A 25379-nucleotide genomic window follows, 5' to 3' on the forward strand; every position below is an offset into this window, starting at 1 on the left:
TCTTACCCTGAATGTTTATATTTTATCAGAAACTGTCGGGAGCTGCCGACACATTGCCATACCGGAAGTACCATAAATGTATATATTTTAGACCTGTCGGGATGGTTTTCGCGGGAAAATGCATATATGTCACTGGCACGCGCGTGCCAAATAGAAAAAAGTATGGCAAGCCGTTTTGACATTTATTCATTCTCAGGATATGAATTCTTGATATCAACCATTCAATTCTTGATATCAGGAATAGAGTGCCTCAGGGATGACGCATTTTTGTAGGCAAAACCCGGAAGCGAGTTAGCATTTTAGGACTTCCGGTTCCAACGCCGTAAAGTCTATGGGTTTTTTGAATGGGTTTTTGCTAAATCGCCTGAAATAAGGTCTGTGGTTAACAAAGCCTCTAAATACTTTCACGTTTTGATCTATGACATAAAACACACCAGTTATAACCCACTTGTGATTTTTTAAACTTTTACTGTGTCTTAAAATCGGCGGTTGCTAACAAATTGCTAAAAGGGACTACTTCCTTTGGCGGGGACTTTAGACATCATCTTTAAAAATGGGACATTTGGACAGCATTTCTCATGAAAAAGTGGATAAGTATTCATAACAGCACAGATCATAATCAGCGAGCATGTTTATAAATAAAGTTGTTTTTTTAAATTCAGTTTGAGGAAGCTTGGTGGTGACGACGTTGATCCGCGACCATGGTGTGCTGTAGTCCGTTTATAGCCTACTGTTAGCCTTTTATATCTGACGACTTTAGGCTTCAAAATGTATAAATGTTGTGTTAACTTGTAAAGATTATCTTGATAGACCAAATGTGTAAGTGTCATAACCCTTTGTTAAACACAGAGCTTATTTTCTGCGATTTTCCAAAAGTCTATGGGAAAAATGCATAGGCTTTCAACCGAGGGAACCCGTGCGCCGCTAACTTCCGGGTTGGCCTACAAAAACGCATCATCCCTGGGGCACTTTACATTTCCACTAGTAAAAGCTAGAATTCTTGATATCTGTAATTATATTTATAACAATATAATTATTGATATCAAAAATTATATGATGATTTTTACTAGTAAGAATTGTATTTCTGATATGTGAAATTGGAATTTCAACTAGTAAGAAATCAATTTTTGATATCAACAATTGAATTTAAATGGCAGCCTATGGTGACATTTCACTAGTGATAATACAATTACAGACATAGACGGTGGGTGCCAGGTGGCCCCCGCCCCCCATATTATATAATCCATATTATATTATAGATAAATTCATGCTCAGTGTTCATGTTCACTAATGGTTTTGCGATAGAATTGTTGTTAATAGAGTCAGAGGTTCAGCCGTGCTCTAATTATCAGTGGTTCGAATCTGCCCTCATATAGTTTTTTTTTTCCTCAGAAAGTTCAAAGAAGTTCATTAATGTTTGTACATCAAGAGCAGGGACATGTTTGTGTGCATTTTGTTAGTGATTTCCCTGGAAAGAAGAGTCAAGCGATAGATTTATGCGCATGTCTGAAGTCTAACTTACATGAGCCACAACGATCTTCAGCATGATTTCAAAAACAACACGTTTTAGTGCTAGTTTGCTTCTTATTTAACTCAAACTAACGTCAACTGGATGTTTCATTTGCATTATATCCGTGCAGCAAGATGACAATTTCGAACTAAAAGCACATTCTTTTCACGAGTGTTGTCGCAAGATGCTCTCGCTGATATCTGATGCAAGGAGAGTTTGCTTTGAGCGCGCGCATGTATCTGGTCGAAGAGCCATTTGTGCTCGCGTATCACTTGGATGCACTCTCGACGTTTGCCATTAAAATATCGCCATAGAAACGGCTAGGGCTGGGCGATATATCGCATGCGATTCTCACGCGCATTTCGTCAGTAAAGCCGGTTCCCTGATTACCGCTAAATCGCCATCACCTGCTTTCAAATGGAGCGCCTTTTAATAGACAGACAAAATTTTGCGTGGCTTATCAGTGAACTACGGCTCTGTCTATTAAAAGGCGCTCCATTTGAAAGCAGGTGATGGCGATTTAGAGGTAATCAGGGAACCGGCTTTACTGACGAAATGCGCATGAGAATCGCATTCGATATATCGCCCAGCCCTAGAAACGGCCTTAAATAAACTATAAAAAAAGGGTGAAGATTGTGTCTGAAAGCTCCAATCGATTTTTTATTGGTTAAAATCAATGGAGAATATCTCATATTTTTCCGTGGATGCTCAACCATTTTGCATCTGCGCCTATAATTACAGATATCAAGAATTCTAGTTTTTACTAGTGGAAATGTAATTCTTGATATCAAAAATTAGCATTTTAACTAGTGAAAATTGAATTGTTGATATCAAGAATTAACATTGTTACTAGTGAAAATGTAATTCCTGATATCAAGAATTGAATTGTTGATATCAAGAATTCATATCCTGAGAATAAATAAAAGTCAAAACGGCTTGCCATGGAAAAGTTGCTCTGGGTATCATGACACTTTGACACGTGAATGGTGTGGGAGTGAAATAGGTTAGTTGGCACAAAGAGCGAGAAAGTTTGACATTAAAGGGATAGTTCACCCAAAATGTCCCTCCATAGACAGCTACGCAACTGAAACTTTGACGCTTTGAGATCATGAAACTAATCCATATGAAGTCCACATTTAGTCCACATTTTCTGAAAAGACTCAATCGCTTTTTATGATGAACAGATTTAGGCTTTTATTTACATATAAACAAACCGCTCAATTCATCTGGATTAGATTTACGATCTCTTTATGAACATTTTGAAGTGTCAAAGTTTCAGTTGTGTATGTCAACGGAGGGACAGAAAGCTCTCAGATATTTAATCAAAAAGATCTGTTTTTGATTTGTGTTCCGAAGATGAACAAAAAATGCATGCGATTTGAATAAGATGAGGGTGAGCAATTAATGACAGAGTTTTCATTTTTGGCTGAACTATCCCTTTAAACACGCGAACCTCCGGGAATCACACAGCGGCGAGTCTGCTGGCAAAAAGAGAACACGACATTGATCACAGACAGCAACATAGTGTGGCCCAGATCCGGCCCACATCAGGTACATGTGGATTACACGCGGACCAGATCTGGGCCGACACTATGTTGCTGTCGGGGTCGTAACTGAGGGAGAACTGAGGGATCTGAAATGTAAAAGTGACGCTGATGACGTTTTTATTAATCAACAGGTGAGTAAGGTATTTTATTGAACAGATAAATTGCCATATATGGCTCTCTAACAGAGTTCATTGAAAGCAATAGGTATGTTCCACTTGAAGACCAATCAGTGTATGACATTAAAGAACCGCGAGAGCGATTAGAGAGCAGACAGCTCTGTATGCTTTAATGTCATAAACTGATTGGTCTGAGCAGAGCCGCTTCAAGTTGAACACACACCTATTATCTGTTGTGAAGGGTCATATTCATTCGCAGTCATGCAGTGCCAAAGCACAAGGTTCTTGCGCAAAATGCATGCAGTTTTGTTACATAGTGTACCTTTATATAATAAAAATAAAAATATTCTAAGAAATTAAATTATTATTTTTTGCCCTTAAGTTTGTTTACAATTCTCTAATTATCCAACTCGAATCCCGTGTCAATTATTTGTGACTTAAGTGTCCGTACGTATGCAACACTCAAGTTTACATCTCTATTATTATTATTATTTGTGAGCATGTGTGTCATCTCATGTTTGAATGATGCACGGTATGTTTGTGAGAGTGGTTGCTTGACAGCATGTAATCGGAGCCTGTTTATGATTGGAAAATGATGCAATGACACATGACCGGTGGGAGAGATTGTTGACTGTTATGGGGAGGGTGTACAGACAGAGTGACATACAGGGGGCTGTCCTAATTAAACCTGGGCCATGCTTTGAGCTTGTCTGAAGAGCTGTCATCAACATCACTTGCATCAGATCACTGCACTTTCACCAGACATGCCATACTGGATGAATTTGGCTACATATACACACACATTAGCCCATTATGTTCACTCATCTCTATATGGTATGATCAGTCAGTCAGAAGGAGAATTACAGGATCTCATCATGAAGCTAACAGATAAGGAATGATTAGGCAGGATATATTTTTTGATTTTGCATGTTTTTGGTATCATTTTCTTGGACACTGCTTTCAAGTGGCTTCAGAGCAATGGCTAGTTGTGGAAAATGTGATGTGCTCTTGCGCCTATTTGTAGGCCTGCTAAAAATAGGGTCCGGCTGGCAACACATGCTCTGCTGTGATTGACAATTCTAGTGCTACTGGGAAAGCAGGCTCCAAAGAACAAGCAAAGAAACACACTGATGGTGAGTTCTTTAAGTGTTTTCCTGTAATTAATATTTTTGTCAAGCAATTCAAAGTCAATCAATATATGAGTTGGCTCGAAATCAATTACAAATGAATGTGTTTGACCAAATTATAAGTAATAAACAGCAGTTCCTATTTATAACTTCTCTGTTCAAATGGTTTGCTTGTTGAGACTAGCTGTCCTTAAAAATAAGAACGGTTCTGTCTAAACTATATTTTAAAATTTCAATTTTGTATTATTAATATTGTTAGTACTTTTCAAGTGTTTGTATTTGTCTATTTGAATTGATTTGTATTTTTTCCACCCTTTTCAGTGGCTCTCCAGTTAGCTACAAAGTGGAACTCTACATTTTGTTTCCAAAAGCCTGGAGACAAACCTCAATTTGATTCTACAGAAATATTGAAACCCCACTTAAAGGGACTGGTGGGATTTTTGGCCTGTTGAAATTATTTGTATTGGACAATGACATCCAGGAGGCCCATGACCCGCTCTTTCTCTGGAAATGGGAGATCGGGAAGCCAAAATGGGGAGGATGTCTCGTCGGCAAACGGAAGGTCAGAGAGCCGCAACTACCTCTCCAACGTTAGGCCTGAAAACAGGTAAAAATATATATACTGTTCAGTTTGATTGAGTGTGTTTGTTCTGCTTTATTTGATTGTGAAAAATCTGTCTACTTGGTGTCATAATTATCCATACCTCCAGTTTGGATGTTAATTTTAGGGTTTATGATGGTTTTTAAGTCTAGAGAAATAAATATCATCAAATGTATATTTATTTCTCTAGACTTAAAAACCATCATAATCTCTAAAATTAACATCCAAACTGGAGGTATGGACAATTATGACACCAAGTAATCAAATTACTGTATCATATTAATAATATATACAGTCATTTGATTAAAAATGGCTTTAATTAGAACATAATTATTGCTACATCTGCCTTTTCTGATACTTATTTTATTAAACGAGATGTCATTTTAGCTTGCAGTCATTTGAATGCATTCACCAAATCTGTTTGTCATCATTTTAATGGTTTTGTTGTTGCTGAAACACTGACGTAACTGTGGTTACCACATAGGTTGTATTGTGTTTGCTCAACTACGGTTATGCCAAAAGAGACCACAATGTTCTCACCATTAGCAACAGCATTTACTGTATGACTGCATTACAGTTGCTCCTGGCTGCAATTAAAATCAGGGTCACGCAATGAAAGTCCGTAGTTTAGATATTCTTGTCTGATGAGTGTCCATTTGATTTGCCTCTTTTCTAAATAGCCTTTCAACCCACAGTTATTCAAACTACAGACCGTCGAGGTAATAAAAGCTTCTCAAAAGGTCAATCCTAAACTAACTACACTTAAGATAACAATTTCTGTTCCCCAATGCCTTTTCCCCCTTTGGTTTGTTTTACAATCTCAGAAATACCCAATTTGCATTTGATTGCAGCGTGATTATGACAATATTGTGCTCAATGTTCAAATCTTTCAATCCTCCAAACCCACCCACCCACCCACCCAAATAACCACCGTATATTGTACACAGAAAAAAGTGCACTATAAATGTTTCCAAAACTTTTACATGTTAATATTATCAGGCTAAATAATATCCTCTCACCCTGTTAATACCCTGCAGCCTTTCCTCCCAGTGACAGCAATAATTCTAATTTTATATATTAATAATGCACTTTTATGTCAATGCAATCTCCCTGCTGTAGGTATTGCTAATTAATTTATTGATTGATATAATAATGATTGGAATCGTTTTATATAATACATACTAGCTTTTCTTATGAATATTGTTGAGTTGACAAACTGTGTTTGCCATCTCCAGGAGTACATTATGTACCGTCATGGCTCATTTAACCGAAGAGACCCAGCCATGTTTTGAGACCACCATAAAATCAAAGGCAGTGTCAGAATCATGCAATGTCAAATTCTCTTGTGTGGTCACAGGTAAGTTAAAGTTATTTTACTTATGATTATGAAAATAAATGTTATGTTTAAAACATGAAAACCCAATATATGGTACACTAAAAAAATGATGGGTTAAAAACAACCCAAGTTGGGTTGAAAATGGACACACCCAGCGGTTGGGTGAAATGTTTGCCCAACATGCTGGGCAGTTTTATTTAACCCAACTATTGTTTAAAAATGACTATATGGCTTAAAATGAACCCTAAATAGGTTGGAAATTAAAAATCAGACACATAATTACTAAAGGCAACAATAATAATCAAAAGGTGAACATTTATTAATATGCAATTTAAGAAATGTTTATTGTTTAATTATTATTCAGTAAACTATTATAAATAAATTTTAATTTGTTAAGCATGTTAAAAGCCAATATACTTTGGGTTCATTTTAAGCAAGCAAAACAGTAATTTTTAACAATAGTTGAGGTAAATAAAACTACCCTGCAGGTTGGGCTAACATTTAACCCATTTGTTGGGTTTGTCCATTTTCACATTTTCAACCCAACTTGTGTTGGTTTTAACCCAGCATTTTTTAGAGTGTATGTTAAAGACATTTCAGTATAATCTTATTTGGTGTGTAAAGTCTGAGTGTCTCTATACAATTATAAAAGATTTTCTGGGTTAAATACAAAGTTCTGTCATGAAACTCTAGATGGCGCAGGCTAATAGGTCATTAACTCAACCTGCTTGCAATCACATCATTCTCTATAGGGCACAGCTGATTGGTTTTCCTGTTGTATCAGTAGCCAATGAGCTTGCATGCTTCAAAAACTTGGTTAGCATTTGCTTTGACACTGCTTCGCGCTTTCAGAAACCCTCCACCTTCCCCAGCTCCACCTGTATAGATCTGCTACAGGTAATTCATGTATGCTATATATTGTACAGCAGCAGCATATCTTACTTGCTCACAGCAGCGTGTTGTGTATGTATTGTCAGTAGCAAGTCCTTTACTTACTCTGCATCAGCAGCAATAACAGCAGCAGCAGCGTAGCAGATCTATTCCGCCAAGACCGCCAAATATATCAACATCGTCATACCCATTACCATGCCAAACACTCCAAGAGTTGTTAAAACAGAAATGAATGTTATTTTGTTTTAAATGTTACTGTTTCCAATTAATAAGAGCAAACCTCCTTAATTTTATACACATTTCCACCAGGTTACCCGGCTCCTGAGTTGACCTGGTACAAAGATGACATGGAGTTAGATCGATATTGTGGCCTTCCCAAATATGAAATTTTCCGCAATGGAAAAATTCACACACTGCACATCTACAAGTATGTTACTTGATTCAGACCAGACAGATAATTCATTGGATTCTTGGTTTCAATGCTTTTATGGTTTTAGTAGTGAATACACAATGTCTGTAACTACATTTGCTTCGTTTGGCAGCTGTACAGAAGAAGATGCAGCCATTTATCAGGCCTCAGCGAGGAACAGTAAGGGCATCGTCTCCTGTTCCGGGGTACTGGAGGTGGGGACCATGAGCGAGTACTTGATCCACCAAAGGTTCTTTGCCAAACTGAAACAGAAGGCTGAGATCAAGCGGCGAGAGCTGGAAGAGAGTCGACGTCGGGGTAAGGAGAACATCCAGAAGGAACAATTACATGTGATTAACCAGGAACGCTTACTAAGGAAGCGTAGGACTCCTGCTGGGAACGACCCCCTGAGCTCCTCTCCCACAACCCAGGGTGGAGAGGAGAATGTGACCTCCCAAGGCACAGATGAAGAGCAGCCTGCACTCATGGATGATAAGTCTGATAACATCATGGCACAGGCATCTGTAGTAACCAAAGAGATGAAAACGGAGAATGGTATTGAGAAAATCAACAGTATCTGCGATCCAATGGAGGTGGTCACCACGAAGCAGTCCACCAAAGAGAAACCGGATGAAAAGAAGCAGCGTATTACCAATGGATTTGATGAGGTGGGTCTTATTAAGCCCACCGAGAGTTACAGAAAACAAGAGAATGCTTATGAAGAAATGACCCTGGCACAATACCTAGCTGAGTCTGTTAAGTCACAGGCTGCTGAACAACATCCAAATTCTGAGATCATGGATGTCGATGTTAGTCCTGTCCAAGGAGAAAAAGAGCTGGAGAAGGAACAAGAAAGACTAAAAGAAGAGGAGAGGGACCGATCAAGAGAAATAGAGTGGGAGAAAGAGCTAGAGAGAGCCAAAGAAAGAGAACGAGAGAAAATTAGGCAAACAGAACAAGAGCAAAGAGCTGTATCTGGGCCTTCAACCAAAGCCGCATCACACAAAGAGCCAGAACCTCAACACAAGTCAGCTCTAACCTCGGTTTTTCACTCCTTAAAGGGCATATTCTTCGGCAAAAGCAAGAAGTCTACAGAGACAGCAGAAACCACGAGGAGAGCTAGTGAAGTGATCATAGAAAAAGAAATTCAACTCCCTCCCTCACAAACACCTCCTCAAGAGGTGGCCTCCGAACAGGATGCACCAAAGCTGGTCCAGGAATCACCTCAAACGACGGACTTGGAAGTAAAAAGAAAGTCTTTACAACAAACACAAGATTCAACCACTCCCAATGATATCATAAACTCTAAATCAACCGAACTTCATGCAAACAAACCTGAGGTTGTGTCTCCCACCCCTGAAAGCCATCTTGAGAGCATTGAAGAAACCATTAGACTTTCTGTAGAGCAGAAGGAGATGCCAAAAGAGGAGAACAGTCCAGAGGAAGTCCCGCAGATTTCTCATTCGCTGCTTTTCAAGGTGAGTTCATTGCACTTCTCACTTTACAACCTGCCGGTTTTGTCCATCTAGTGCAGGGCTTCCTGCACCACAGCACATGGGAGCTATTTATAGATAGTATATTTGTGCAGCAAGACTTGAGCTTAATTACATCAGTCCCTGGCCAAGATGATGACACAAACTATACCCAAGAGAACACAGTAGGCAGCTTTGATGTTGTTTGATCTTTGACTTTAACATGTAAGGATTCAGGGTGTCAGCAATGTTCTTATAGACTATTTTCTGAGCAAAACCGCAACCGCTATGTTTGGGATATAGGAGTGAAAATGGGGTCTAAAGTCTGAGAGCACTAGTGGTAATTCTTTTCTTATTAAATATGATATTTATTACAACGTTGTATTGTACAATATTATATTATCAACAGTTTAAGAGAAATGTTATCTTTAAGAGAAAAGTTTCCACTGCATGTACATTACCATTCAAAAGTTTGGGGTGGGTATGATTGTTTTTTAAAGTCCCCCTGTGGTGAAAATCAAGTTTTTAATGTTGTTTATATGTCTTTGTGGTGTTTTTAATATGCTTTAAGACAAACCATGTGCAAATTCAGAAGTCAACACCATTGCTGAGTATTTTCTCTTTAAAACTGCAATGATCTAAAGACAGTTTCAAAAATGCGGTTTGAAATTGCTGGTGTTTCTTACGTCACAAACTACCTTGTAACCAATCACGTCAACGTGCTGGGGAGCTTTAGCATATCAATGTCGTGTAACATTAGGAACACATTATTAGCTGTTTGATAATGTAGTCAGGCAAAAGGCTAATCATATTAATTACCGTTATGTGTCCGACGTCGAAAAAAGCGATACCGTTGAGCAGCGTTTATCCAGTAAGTTGACCAAGTGGATCTCTGAGCTTGAATGAGCGAGTGGAGGCGGGGCTAATTAACATATTCATAGATCCGCGTATACTAAATGAAGCAAGGGAGTTACATTCAAGCTATTTTAAGGCATGAAGTTTCTTTTCACTGAAAAAACATTTAAATATGCCTTTTTGATTATCAAAGATGAGTTTTAGGGGATAAAATTGACTACACAGGGATTTTAAATGTTTTTGAAAGAAGTTTTTCATGCTCGCTCAGACTGCATGTATTTGATTAAAAAAAATAATAATAATAATAATGTAAAAACAGAAAAAAATATGTGAAAAAAAATATGAGAAATATTATTGCAATTTTATTTATTTATTTATTTTTAGCTATTTTAATATATTTTAAAGTGATGGCAAATCTGAATTTTCAGCATCATTACTCCAGTCTTCAGTGTCACATGATCCTTCAGAAATCATTCTAATATGCTGATTTGGTGCTCAAGAAACATTCATTATTATTATCAATGTTGAAAACAGTTGTGCTGTGATACTTTTTTCAGGATTCTTTGATAATTAGAAAGTTCTAAAACACTGCATTTATTTAAAATATAAATCTTTTGTAACAATGTCACTGTCACTTTTGATCAATATTCTGACCTCTAACCTCTGAACATAGTGTATAAACCCAAACACATGGAAATATTTGTCTGTGCTCTGCTTTTGACTCATTTACGGTTCTCCTAAGACTTTAAATAAGGCCTGCTGCCCCTTTAAAAGGACAATCAATAACACTCAGAGTGAGTCAAACTGGCTGGATTTCAGCTTATCTAGAATAGTTAGAAAGTGGGTTTTCATGCATCAGCAATGCTTAAGAACAACAGTAAAATCACATTTACTCATTGGGACCAACTAGTATTCTTAAAGTCAAAATGGCAGTAACATTTTAGTTTAGGGTCCAGTTCTAACAAGTTGCCTATTATCATGCATTTTCTAGGATATTGTCTGTTTATCAGTACTTATAAAGCACATATTAATGCATTATTCTGCATAACCATATTTTACATCCCTTAATCCTATCCAATACCTAAATTTAACAACTACCTTACTAACTATTAATAAACAGTAATTAGGAGTTCACTGAGTTCAAAAGTTGTAGTTAATAGTTAGTTAACAGTGAGAACTGAATCCTAAACTAAAGTGTGACCAAAATGGCATTTACAGTACAACACTTTACAACTTATTTAATGTGATGTACTTTCAAAAAATTTTCTCCTTATAATTGAAAAGAAATTCTTTACATTTCAGACATTAAATCATGCATGCATTTAGAAAGTAAATAGGGTCCATGCCATATTCATGCTGACTTTAAATAGACGTGTTTTAATGTTAGTACAGGTCAGGACATGATGAATGACAGTTGCTGGACTGGAAACTAAGACAAGACAAAACCTCTTCACATTTTCCAGATTATTTGGTTCACTGTGTCTTAAAATAAACCAGTTTCTAATCTGTGCTTAGAGAAGCCATACCATACAAAGAGTAATTGACTGTTAAACTCATATACATTTTGTCAGAAAAACTGTTCTTTGAAATAATGATTCTTGACTGTTACTCAAAATTTTCCACTTGCATGTAAAACCTTCATCTCTGTGTGTAAAATGGGTGCCCAAGATGGCTATTTTTAATTGTAGTTAATTTTTAATTATAAACACGTTTAATTACTGTTCAGGTATAGAAAGCAGCTTCTTTCTTGGCAAGAACATGCACATGGCAGAGGTTCTGTTAGCCCTCACATGATTTATAAAGTGCCATGAAGATTACAGGGAAATGAGGCTGTTAGAAAGGCATGTGGAACCACAGTGATTGCATCATCGCTTAAAACCAGACACGGCTAAATGCTAATAACGATTCACGATTGTTAGTCAACAAGGTGAATGTCACCTTTAATTCATTCACATGTGCTCTACAATCTCAGACAGGACAAGCATGTGATAGCTTTGCACCTGGCATGCGACATATTCAGCTGTTTTATTTCCTATGTAAAGTGGAAGTGCAACTACCCTAGCGTCTCGTGGGAAGTTAATGTTAGTTGTTGTGGTATGTCAGTTAGAGGAACCCTGCACATTAATCTGAACTCTGTGTGTTGAATCACAACAGAGGAACTTCTGTTAAAAGAAAGCTGTCTTACGAATGGTCTATAATTTTGATAAGCTACTTCTGTCACTACTGGAAATGTCACTTAATTTTCTGTTTTTTACGGTTAAATGTTTCAGTAGTCATAACATTGACATAAGAAACTGATAATGTTATACAATGAATGTATAATAAGGTTATATAGTTTAAAGTCAGCATGGAAAAATGGAAATTCATCCTATATTTTTTAAATGCATGTTATCAATCTTATTGTGAACAATTCATCCATTTTTTTGTTGTTGTTGTTGTTGTTGTTTTTTGATGTCATAATTGGATTACATCTCAAAATCCAATCAACAACCATGTCCCCACCTTACATTTCTTCTTTTCTGATATTCCACTTTAATATACGTTACAATGCGAAAGATCTGTTGCTGCTTCTGTTTCATTATGACTTTAGGGCTCTACCAATGGCGTACAAAAACAACTTTTCATAATAAATTAGCAGATGAGCACAGAAAAACATGCAAGCAATTGTTACTAGTGGCAACTAGTGGCACTAAATGGAATTGCAATCTGTTTGATTGGACATAACAACATTGGCTCAACCAATGGTGTGAGTTTGGAGGCGGGGCTACCTGTCTGTTTGATCAACTTGTCTGAAAACAAATTTTGGCATTTCCGTTAGGTGCTAGTAGTGGCACAAATTACACACTTCACCTTTAAGATCTGTTGTAGGCCCATATTGGAGACATATCACTGTATTACATATCACTTCTCACAAGGACACAAAGGAATTGTCGTAAAAATAAAAAATTAGAATATAAAAGAAAGCTTCAAAATTATGTAAAATACATAATTTATTATGTATATACTTAAACCTCAGTAATATTAAAGGATTAGTTCATTTTCAAATAAAATTTTCCTAATAATTTACTCACCCCCATGTCATCCAAGATGTTCATGTCCTTCATTCTTCAGTCGAAAAGAAATTAAGGTTTTTGATGAAAACATTCCAGGATTATTCTCCTTATAGTGGACTTCAATGGCCTCCACTGTTGAAGGTCAAAATTACAGTTTCAGTGCAGCTTCAAAGGGCTTTAAACGATACCAGATGAGGAATAAGGGTCTTATCTAGTGAAACGATCTGTAATTTGATCTGTAAAATAAATTGTTAACGTATATACTTTATATAAACAAATGATCGCCTTTCAAGTGGTTCCGCCATAACCACACTTTTGTATTCTTCAAAAAGCTTACGCTGTATGTCCTACACCTTCCCTATTCTACTTATGGAAAAAATGGAACTGCCGCTGAGTTTGTTCCGTAAGTTGAATTTCGAAAATGACCGATTGTTTCGCTAGATAAGACCCTTATTCCTCGTCTGGTATTGTTTAAAGCCCTTTGAAGCTGCCCTGAAAATGTAATTTTGACCTTCAACAGTGGAGGCCATTGAAGTCCACTATAAGGAGAATAATCCTGGAATGTTTTCATCAAAAAGCTTTATTTCTTTTCGACTGAAGAAAGAAAGACATGAACATCTTGGATGACATGGGGGTGAGTAAATTATCAGAAAAATTTTATTTGAAAGTGAACTAATCCTTTAAGTGTTTTTAAAACATTTCTGATGTGGTTTTATGGTGTAAGTAATATCCAATGTCACTAGATAGGGGCGTTGTCAAGTTGACCTGACAGGTCATAAATATTATGTTGTTTTTCCTCCTAGTACATGGAAAGTTGCACAAGATTGGTAGTACAAATTTGTATATTGTTTCAAATATAACAACTTAAAAATCAAGTGAATAGACTGACAATTAAGGTGTGTCCTTATTAAATAAATACATAGAAGCATATCATTACTCTTTTTTTATTACTATCCCACACTTAATAACATATGCCATAAACATGAAGATCTAATGCATGCCAAGAGGACCAATTAAAACTGTACAATCTATGCAGTGCATTCAGTGTTACGAGGCCAGCATGTTAAATATTTAACAAGCAACTGTTTATGTCTTAAGGCTACAGATGACCGTGCTAAACTTGGCACCACTGATGTTCCTGCCTCTGTGGACTTGCCCAATCCTCCATGTGAGACTGAAAGGCTGGAATTTACCTATCCTGTGGATGAGGTCATGCGAGGTGCTGAGGAAACGCATATTTTAGAGGAACAGGGGGGCTCAGCTGCCCCCCTGACAGACCTCATCATGGCAGACCTGGAAAGCACACAGTGTTGTGAGAGCCAGCCAGAGTCTCAGCTTTCACAGCTTGCCGACGTTGTCCCTACCCAAGTGCACACTGAGTCCCAGTCAGCGGAGCTGAGGGTAGAAGAGAGCAAAGAGCCGTGCGAGTCAAATGAGAAAGTAATTCCTCTTAAGAAGGAGGAAAGTGTTATGAAAACGCTAGAGGGAGGTTCCCTGACAGAGAAAAATAAAGAGGAGATGGATGGTGCAATAGAAAGGAAATCTTTCCCTGCAGAGGAAAATGAGTCTGAGAGTGACTTTGTCATAAAAGAGTCAGTCCTTCCTGTTGTTGTAGTGAGTGAAAGAGAATATGAACTTAATGATCAAAATTCATTGTCCCCAGCGTCGGGCCTAAGTCAAGAAGGGGATTCTGTCGCTCTCGTATCTAATAGTGCAATGGGAATTGATTTTATACCAGATGAAAAATCTATACCAGCACTAAATGTTGGTTTCACAGAGAATGAAGAAGTTCCAGCTGTCTCTGCTACAGCGAATGACTTTGATATGGGGGAAGACAAGAATGATAAAAGCATTCCAAGTCAGAGCAGGAGTGCTGAAGAAAAGGGAAAAGATAGTAGTGAAGATAAGATAGAGAAAAGCAGTGAGAAAGAGAGGGAGGAAAAGGGCAATGTCAATGCTGAAAAACTAAAGGATGATTCCAGTCAACCAAAGAAAGATGATGTTAAGCGAAACAAGAATGTCGTTCCAGAGACAGAAGCATCTATTGTGATTCCAGAGATGGAAATCCCCAAAAGTCCAAGACGAGGTGAGACTGAGGTTATGGAAACTCAATCGAGGCCATACAAAATAGATAAACCAAAACTCCTAACGAAAACACAAGGCGAAAGACGTTTAACAGAGAAGGACCAATCAGCAGTCCAACCGATTATAATACTCCCCGATACAAGAGAAACGGTCATCAAAAATGTGGCAAAGAAGAGATCCATGCCACTCATCCCAGAAATCAAGGTCACATTGCCAGAAAGAGTCAAACGTGAAGAACCTGTTATTGCGCCTAGAAGTGAAATGCTGAAATTGGAGCCTGAGCGAGTTATGCAACCTTTAACACAAGAGGTTGCACAGATATTTCGAGAAAAGGAAAGACAGATGGATGATGCAACAAGAGCATCAGGTGAATCAGCTTCCAACAGTGCCTTAGGTGTTCCGGATCTTTTGGGTGTGACAAGGAGCACTCCATCATCACCTTCCATGGAGAGAACACAGGAAGTTAAACCACAAAATCTTGAAGCAAAAGTGAGAGGTGGAGAAGAACAAGGTAGTCTCAACACTGGGTGGGGCAGGGAAGATGACAATAATATCCCTATAATCAGCATAGCATGTGCTGATGATAACGCAACCACTCTTAAACAAGAGCAAACTCACTCACTTCCTGGCATTGTAATCTCACAAGATAACACTCAAGATAATCCTCCCATTTCTGTCACAAATGCAGAAAGACGTATCGATAGCAAAAAAGATGATTTTGATGCTTTAGTTGCTATGATGAAGAGTGAAAGCGACCAACATGGTCCAGCTGCTACTTCTGAGAAGCCAAAAGAGTCCCAACTGAGTCCTGATATGTCTACAAAAACCCCTCCTAATATTACTAACCAAGACCCAGACAGAGTTCCTCAATCGAGAGACACAAGAATAGAACCTGAAGCTGACAGGCTTCAAAAGGACAAACCTTCCATAGAGAAAATTAGCCTAACAGCCCCTGTGGGACCTACGCTCCCTCCACTAAGTCCTGCCAGTTTGCGAAGGCTTATGGCAAAGAATAATCCAAACTTAGAGAATCAGGGGTCTATCTCAGGTGCATCAGCAGATGGAAGTGAGAAGAAAGGAGAAGAGAGTGGAGGAAGCACACCCACATCCACTCTATCTTGTGAGAGTAGCCCCAAGATGAAGCGACGAGACAGTCTCACCCTAATACCCTCTGCCACCCCTGAGGAGCTGGCTTCTGGTGCTCGACGCAAAATCTACCTTGCCAAAACCAAGTCTGAGGATGAGGCATCTGACACGCAGGGTAAGAGGGATAGTCCATATATGTCGCCCAGTCAGGCTCGCAGGGCAGCTTTCCTGCAACTTCAAAGTGGGCAGCAAACACCTCCCACAGAAAGACGTTCACCATTGCTGGCTCGCCGCAAGGCCACACTGGAGGTGCCAAAACCCAAGGAGGAGGTAGCGGAGGTGGCAGACAGCACAAAGACAGAAAGCAAACCAGCAGAAAAGGAGAAGTTGGATCCCTTCAAAGGTAACACAAATGTATTCTCACAGTGGTTGACTGTTCAAAGATATTGATGTTTAGTTCAGTTTTTCCAGCAGGAACCTACTGAAATTGTTCATATCATCTATTGAAAGGGTTGTCAAATCTGCGCAAGGAAGAACTAAGACTTCTGTTAGATGGCCAGTCTTTACTGACCAGTACTGATAATCTACACCGTCCGGCCAAACAAACAAGTCGCTGTTTGGATTTAAATAGGCAAATGCTAAAGAGTCTATGATTGGATCATTATTGCAGTGATTATTGTGCAATAATGATGTGCTGAAGTAGACTTTACAGAGTGCTCGACTCTTGCATTGTCAATTTGAGGTGAGCACTCTGTAAAGTCTTCTCCAGCACATCCCAAAGAGTTTCAATGAATTTAAAGGATTAGTTCACTTCAGAATTAAAGTTTCCTGATAATTTACTCACCCCCATGTCTTCCCAGATGTTTATGTCTTTCTTTCTTCAGTTGAAAAGAAATTAAGGTTTTTGAGGAAAACATTCCAGGATTTTTCTCCATATAGTGGACTTCACTGGGGTTCAACGGGTTGAAGGTCCAAATTGCAGTTTCAGTGCAGCTTCAAAGGGCTCTACACAATCCCAGCCAAGGAATAAGGGTCTCATCTAGCGAAACGATCAGTCATTTTCTAAAAAAGAAAAGTATATACTTTTTAACCACAAATGCTCATCTTGCACTAGCTCTGCGATGCGGCATGCATTACATAATCATGTTGGAAAGGTCACGCATGACGTAGGCGGAAGTACATTGGAAGGGTGAAAAACTCCATCTCATTTTCTCCTCCAACTTCAAATTCATCTGACATTGTTGTTTTACCTTTTTTGTAAAGGACATTTGGCTTAGTCTTTGCATGTTCACTTTGTAGACTCTAGATCGGTACTTCCGCCTACGTCACGTGTGATCTTTCCAATGTGATTACGTAATGCGTGAGGCATCTCAGAGCAGTGCAAGATGAGGATTTGTGCTTAAAAAGTATATACATTTTTATTTTTTTAGAAAATGACTGATCGTTTCACTTAGATAAGACACTTATTCATCGTCTGGGATTGTGTAGAGCCCTTTGAAGCTGCATTGAAACTGACATTTTGACCTTCAACCTGTTGTATCCCAGTGAAGTCCACTATATGGAGAAAAATCCTGGAATGTTTTCCTCAAAAACCTTAATTTCTTTTCAACTGAAGAAAGAAAGACAAACATCTTGGGGGTGACTAAATTATCAGGAAATATGAATTCTGAAGTGAATTAATCCTTTAAGGTCTGGACTGCCAATTCATGTGTGAAAATGATTTTTTTGTGCTCCTTCCCAACAATTCTTTCACAATTTGAGCCTGATGAATCTTGGCTTTGCCATCCTGGAATATGGCCATGACATGTATTCCTACATGGTTGTTTAAGAAATGAAAAGCTACACACTCTATCTATTAGGGTTAGAAGAACTGTTGCCAAGCACGCTAGAAACATAATGATCACTGCAATAAAGTTCCTATCATAGACTCTTAAGCATGTGCCCTTTTTTTTTTTTTTTTGGCAGTGTATATGCCAGAGATGCCAGGTTCAAATCAAATATTTGTATATACCTGAATGCATGACAGTTTATTTTTGGATGTATTCTGGTTATTCTTCTCTTTCTAAGCCAGTGTTCTAATTTTGCACTGTTCAGGCGTTATCTTGTTGACACCAAGAAATGGGTGATGTTTGATATGGGGGATGAGTTAAAACTAGAGACTACATATCTTTACCTTGTTGCCTCTGTCAAGTTACCCCTGATCCTCTTTCCATTCAGCTCCTCAGGTTATCCGCAAGATTAGGGGAGAGCCCTTCACAGATGCCTCAAGCCACTTGAAGCTGTGGTGCCAGTTTTTTAACATTCTTAGTGACTCCACCATCAAGTGGTATAGAGACGAAGAGGAGATTTTGGAGATGGAAAGACGGTAAATTCCTCTGTAGTTTTTCAACACATTCTAAAATTTTAACAGTCAAGTCACATAATCCTAAAACAATGGAAAAAAGACAAGGACAAGTAAAAAGTTACTTTGTTAATCAACAGATTAGATTTAGATGGAAAAATGCTACTGCAGAAGAAGAAAAAATCCCACACACTGTCATAGCTTGGAAAAGTTTATTAAATAGCAATTTTTTTTTAATTAAAGACCTTTCAGGCATTTTTCTACATATTTGAGAAAAGTCCCGAAATGTTGCAATGAAGATCTAATATGAAAAAGTTATGACATTGTACATTATCTACCTGTTTTGTGTCCTACCATAAGAGGTTTTTAATGCAGTAAATCTGAAAAGTTATTAACAATATTGTCATCTGCTTTGTGGAGACTTTCCATTCACTTATTTGTGTTCATCCATGAACCCTACAGCTGTGACTGCTGAGGCTCTAGTCAGACAGAGAGTGTGTAACCCAACACTGCTCAGTTGCACCATCAGGGGATATTAAAATCTAAATTTGTTTCTCACAGTGCTGTATCAGCACAATGATGCTGTACTCACACGCATACGCCCTCAAATGCGTCAACTGTGCTAGTGTTTGTAGCACACTGCCCTCATGTGGCTGTAATTTTGTGGCACTTTTTATTAATAGGGTGAAGCCTAATATATATACCTATTTTGGCTTCATTTTAAGCCAGCCATATAGTATTTTTTAAACAATAGATAAGTTAAATAAAACTGTTGGTCAAACATTTAACCCAACCAGTTGGGTCCAAACAACCCAAATGCTGGGTTTGTCTATATTTAATTTGGGTTGTGTTGTTTTTAACCCAGCATTTTTTAGAGTATAGTTATTATGGGCAATGATTTTAATTGTTGGATACAGCCTAAAATTGCAGGGAGCGATGTTTGGGACTAGATTTACTAACAGCTTGCGCCTCTTTTGGCATTAATAAACTACTGTCAGAATTTACTGAAGACACACAGTGAAAAATTATCACTGAAAAGGTTATAAAAAGGATAGTTATTTTTGTGGCCGACCTAATTGCATATGCATTTATAGGAGTTTCCATTTCAGATGCAAAATTAATGGGAGGAGAGTATTTAAATGAATCATGCAAGGTGATTTACTAAGGTTTGCGCTAGTCAATTTCCTGTTATTTCCACCATTATTTACCACCCAAAAAATGCATGTCTTAAACTAGACGCTAATTTGTGCTGCTCTTGGTAGATTGCATTGGTCAGTGATTGGGAGTCGACTCCAAAAGAGTCAATTACTCGACTCCAGCACAGGAATCGACTCTCAGTGTCGACTCTGTTGCTGCGTCCAAAATCGCTCACTTGTTTACTGATTCTCGAATCCATAGCCTATATAGTGCATGGCAGTTAGGTGCACTAGAAGCAAGGAGTGAACAAAATGAAGCGAGGAATTCAGACACTGATGAATTGTATCAGAGAGCTGTCGCAGAAACTTTGTCACACATTTATCCTACATGTAGCTTTCTTGAAAAAACAGATAACAGTCATAGTGACTTTAGTTTGTAATTATACATATCTCCGTGTCAGCTTTAGTACTGATGATTGATTTTCCATGGTTAACCATGTTCATAATCATTAAACTAACCATTAATAATACAAAAAACTCATATCAACTATAAACAGTACATTATTGTATGCATTTTCAAGCAATGATCATGTACGTTTAGCGCCATCACCCGACCATTATGAGATGAATTCATTAAAGAATCCCTTCTTTCTCGTTTATTTAATTCTGACATAATATTCGACCTCAGATGTTTTTGCGTGATTTTTTTCTGTAAAATTAGGTATCAGCAAATAGCTAGGTAGCAACATTGATACTCATCAAGTCATTGCTAAATTGGACTAATTTGGACAGTCATGCTAAACGTGTGTTGTTTTAATTAGGGGATTTTAAGGCTTTGTGTTGGGGGGAAAAAAATAATTAAGTGTGTAAGGGCCATCTTGCCCTATTTATGACCCTGTTTTGATGTAAAGTAAATGGAGTCGAGGAGATTCCATCGACTCCTACAGTGGGAGTCGGAGTCGACTCCAAAAAACCTGGAATCAAACACCCCTACTTGGTCATTATGGAAATGATCCGGCTGCATTTGTGTTCTTTATTTTGTATGCTGTCAGTAGACCATGCGCAGAACTTTCCACTTCTATCTGCGTTTTATTTGGAATTGCACTCTCACGATAATTTTCCGTTTAGTAAATCTGGTCCTTGATGTGTACTTTTAGCTTACACATTCCAGTGTGTTTTGTACATTTAAGTTCTGTCTCTTTTTCTCTCTCAGTGCTGGTGATGAGGGTCCAGTGGCACTGGCCATAGTCCAGGCTTCCAGCAGAGACTGTGGAGTGTATGGCTGCTCAATCAAGAATGAATATGGGACTGACACCACTGATTACTTACTCAGCGCAGACAGTAAATTAAAACTCTTATGGTCCATTAATAAATATAAATCTGCTAAACATCTGTTAAATTATTTTATGTGTTGTTTATTATGTTTACTTTCACTCTGTTTCCCTTTGGGCAGTACTGGCAGAATTTTTCTTAAGGGAGGATTTGGAAGGTATGACTTCTGAAGGAAATCAAGCGTGTTTATTGCTATAAATTAAGCTTTGTGTTGTTTTCCCAAACTAACCTCCAGTTTCACAGACCAGGCTTAAGCCTAGTCCCAGACTAAAATGCATGTTCGATCTGTTTTAACTGAAAGCAACTAGTGCCATTGTTTTGTCTCCAGATGAACATCAGTAATGTTTTTTTTTTTTCTAAGGCACGTTTATAAAAGCTACTTAAATGTCCTAATTGAACTAAAACCTAATCCTGGCTTAATCTAAGCCCTGTCTGTGAAACCAGGCCTAAGTGTCCTATGCTCTATTTCTTTATTTTTCTGTAATCTCAGTTGGAGAAGAGATTGAGATGACACCAATGATGTTCACCAAAGGCCTGGCAGACTCGGGTTACTGGGGCGAGAAATTCTTTGGTCGCATCATGACTGAAGAGGTGCAGATTGGAGAGGGATGTGTACACAAGACCTGCAGGGCAAAGGTCATCTATGGTTTGGACCCTGTCTTCGAGTCAGGCAGCACGTGCATCACTAAAGTAAGAAATCCCATCGCATATGGGTCAAAGGAGGAGAGCAACCTGGTTGAGAGAAATCTAGAGATCACCAAACAGGTTAGAATCTTAATGGATCACAATTTACATATTTAGTTTAGCAAAAAATATAAAAAAGACACATCATCATGATTTATTCATCGACATTAATACTGCCAAGCTCCAAAACTGACTATAAAAGTGTCATGTGCTCTATATAATACTTCATACTATAGTTTTGTGTGAGGATCAAGCCAAAACTGATAATCTTGCCCTCTGCTGTAGCTCTCAAACCTTATTTGCATTTTTCAACACGTTGCACGTTACATGACTGATCATGATGTGGTGACTGGCGAGAACCAATAAGGTTTTCAAATGTGAATAGAATAATTTGAGAGCTGCATTAGAAGGAATTGTTATCAGTAAAAATTATTAAAAGTTATTAGCACTCTACATAGCATTTAATATAGCACACAAGTCATACCCTTTTTTTATGGTCTTTTTGGAGCTTGTATTATCATTGTATAGAAAAAAAGACACTCAGATATTCTGCCTGAATTTGTGAATAAATAATTACTCTAATTAAAAAAAGATTTTTACCACAATGACTTTCAGTCTAGATATTTTCCAAGTAAAAGATGTTGTTGTTTTGTTTTTTGTCCCTTTCTTATCCACAGGATTGTAAAATCCAGAATACCGTTCGGGAGTACTGCAAAATATTTGCTACTGAGGCCAGATTGATCGAGAACTTTGGATTCTCTTTAGAGTAGGTCATGAAATACAACACCATTTCAAACTATGAATATTGTCTCTATGAATATATATAATATACAGTATAGGTCCAATTATAGATATCAGTACCTATAAGAACTTTAAGCATACTTAATAACTACTATTTTGTCTCTAAAGTGCTACAAATCTGTAAAAACATTTTGAGATAATTTGTGAATGAACATTTGAAGGGTTAGTTCACCCAAAAGTGAAATTTCTGTCATTAATTACTCACCCTCATGTCGTTCCACACCAGTAAGACCTTCTTTCATCTTCAGAACACAAATTAAGATATTTTTGATAAAATCCGATGCTTCAGTGAGGTCTGCATTGCCAGCAAGATAATTAACACTTTCAATGCCCAGAAAAGAAACAGTTCATGTGACTACAGTGATTCAACCTTAATATTATGAAGTGACGAGAATACTTTTTGTGCATCAAAAAAAAAACAAAATAACGACTTTATTCAACAATATCTAGTGACGGGCGATTTCAAAACACTGCTTCATGAAGCCTCGAAGCTTTACAAATCTTTTGTTTCGAATCAGTGGTTCGGAGCGCATACTAAAACAGCCAAAGTCACATGATTTCAGTAAACAAGGCTTCGTTACGTCATAAGTGTTTCGAAATTTCAATGGTTCACCACTGGGGGGCGTGACTTTGGCAGTTTGATACGCGCTCCGAAACCACTGATTCAAAACAAACTATTCGTAAAGCTTCATGAAGCAGTGTTTAGAAATCGCCCATCACTAGATATTGTTGAATAAAGTCGTTATTTAGTTTTTTTGGCGTACAAAAAGTATTCTCGTGGCTTCATAACATTAAGGTTGAATCACTGTATTCACATAAACTGTTTTAAATATAACTTTAGTTGCTTTCTGATTTCATCAGATTTCATCAAAAATATCTTAATTTGTGTTCCGAAGATGAACAAAGATCTTACGGGTGTGGAACGACATGAGGGTGAGTAATTAATGACAGAATTTTCATTTTTAGGTGAACGAACCCTTTAACTGTGTTCTATGAAGTAATACTGACTGAGAGATGTTTCTGTGGAATGCATATGGCTACAAATAAGAGACGACATCAAAATGATCTAATTTTATTCTTCAGAGTGATCCCCCTTCATCTGATGTATCGGCCCGCCAATACGATTCCATACGCTACAGTAGAGACTGATCTGAAGGGCGTATTTTTGAAATACTGCCTGATGGACAGCACAGGGAGACTGATCGCCAGAACCACCTCTGAAGTGGAGCAGAAGTGTTGCGCTTTCCAGCATTGGATCCATCAGTGGACTAATGGAAACCTCTTGGTTACCCGGTTAGAAGGTAAAGAAAAATGTACCTACTGCAAGACTTTACATGTGTTTTTGAGTAAGTTGCTAAGTGCTATTTAAGTATAAAATAATCTCTTGTGTGTTTCAGGTGTCGATACGAAGATCACAAGCATTGAAATTGCTACTAAGTCTAGAGGGTTGGTATATTTTACTGTTCAAGATTACCCATTTTTTCTTCTTCTTCAGTTTATTTTTCTTGGAAAGACTAACATTGCCCTTAATGCTGCAGGTATCAGGGCCTCACAGATAAAGGATCTCCAAAGATAATCGAGCAGTTCATTACCCAACATCAGTGCAACTATTATTGTGGATTGTTGAGCCTAAGACCCTTAAAGCAAATGGATTCTCTACTGCAGCCTAAGATAAAGACCTCCAGGAGCCCTCTACTGGCCCGGAGAGGCGTAACAGGCTCATCTAGCCCTCAGCTTCAGAAGAAAGGAACTAGCCCACAGTCCACCAGGAAAGGCACTTCGAGCCCCAAAGTGGTTAAAAAGACAAGTGAATCCGGGGAGAACAATTCCACTACCAAACACAAAGCTGTGGAAGTCCCAAAACCTGTCAGGATGAGGTAGAGAGAAGGACTTGAGATCTTGGAAACATAATGCAAAGTAACTAGGGCATATTTTTGGATTTTCTTACCAAACTTTAGTTTGGAGCCTGTATAATTATCTATAGCTAATGTTGTACAGGAAAATGGCTTTCTGTAAATGGACACCGTCCATCGTCTTTGCACATAGTGTCTAAAATGCAACAACTAAGGAAGGAATGACTATATAGAAACAAGAAAAGTAAAGGGGTGTGAATGACTAGAGGTGTTGTGGCCATTTTTAAAATTACTGTGAACTGCTTTGCAGCTATAAGTCACCATTTATACCTCCTGAGAGCACCTTCACTTTATTTTTAAGAACTGAATTGAGGCTATCCCCTTTTCAAGACCATCACTGGAGAAAAATATAAAACCAGGACCGCCTGTAGACGGATGAACAATGTTTTCAGATAGACTCTGGAACTTTATGATTTATTCAAATGTTCCTACGTCAAGTTTATATGACTGAGGAACCGTGTGAGAGGGAGTTTCTTAAGGATTCCTCAAACATCTGTGATGTATGTGTCTCAGCTGTGTAGAAATGCAGCTCTCTTTTTTTAGTCACTGAGAGGCTTTTTATAGTGGATTGTCCTGCTTTTACGAGTATGGCCGTAAATCTGCAACACAAGTGCACCAATCTTGGTTGTATATCGGCAAACTATTAGCATCATAATCAGTGCATTTGTTTTCATCTTAAATGTGTCTCCTAAAAGAAGGAAAATCATGAGCTTTATTGTCACAGTAAAGCCATTTACTACTGACCTTTCAGACCGTTAATGTGTCATATTTCTCTAGAACCCTGGCACTTCACTGGGCTAATATATATTTTAAACAATGAAAAAATAAATAAATAATCCATTTTAAAATATTTTTTGTGAGCATAAGAGACTTCATTTCAAGAAAAATCTAACCAACCCTGTGTGTATTATATATATATATATATATATATATATATATACACACACACACACACACACATACATACATATTTTGTTGTTTTGGTTTTGATATTTCAAAAAGCATATGTTCATTCAAAGTAACCAAAATCAATAAATGTTGCTTTATAACCCTTTACCCAATTCACAAGAATTATTAATCATTA

The 25379-nt window shown here is 37.8% G+C and overlaps 1 protein-coding gene across 1 annotated transcript; it reads left to right on the forward strand.

Moving 5' to 3' along the window:
• The first annotated feature begins 3871 nt into the window (after positions 1–3871).
• On the forward strand, positions 3872–25145 carry alpk3a (alpha-kinase 3a). Its single transcript, XM_048168895.1, has 14 exons — positions 3872–4306; positions 4622–4907; positions 6137–6258; positions 7438–7555; positions 7671–9015; positions 14016–16491; positions 18306–18453; positions 20779–20906; positions 21019–21054; positions 21388–21662; positions 22259–22347; positions 23466–23683; positions 23780–23828; positions 23921–25145. Exons 2-14 carry the CDS (start codon positions 4771–4773, stop codon positions 24261–24263), a joined length of 5484 nt encoding a protein of 1827 aa, XP_048024852.1. The 5' UTR covers positions 3872–4306; positions 4622–4770; the 3' UTR covers positions 24264–25145.
• The last annotated feature ends 234 nt before the right edge of the window (positions 25146–25379 follow it).

The sequence above is a fragment of the Megalobrama amblycephala genome, linkage group LG19, assembly GCF_018812025.1.
Source record: "Megalobrama amblycephala isolate DHTTF-2021 linkage group LG19, ASM1881202v1, whole genome shotgun sequence".
NCBI classification, from domain to species: Eukaryota; Metazoa; Chordata; class Actinopteri; order Cypriniformes; family Xenocyprididae; genus Megalobrama; species Megalobrama amblycephala.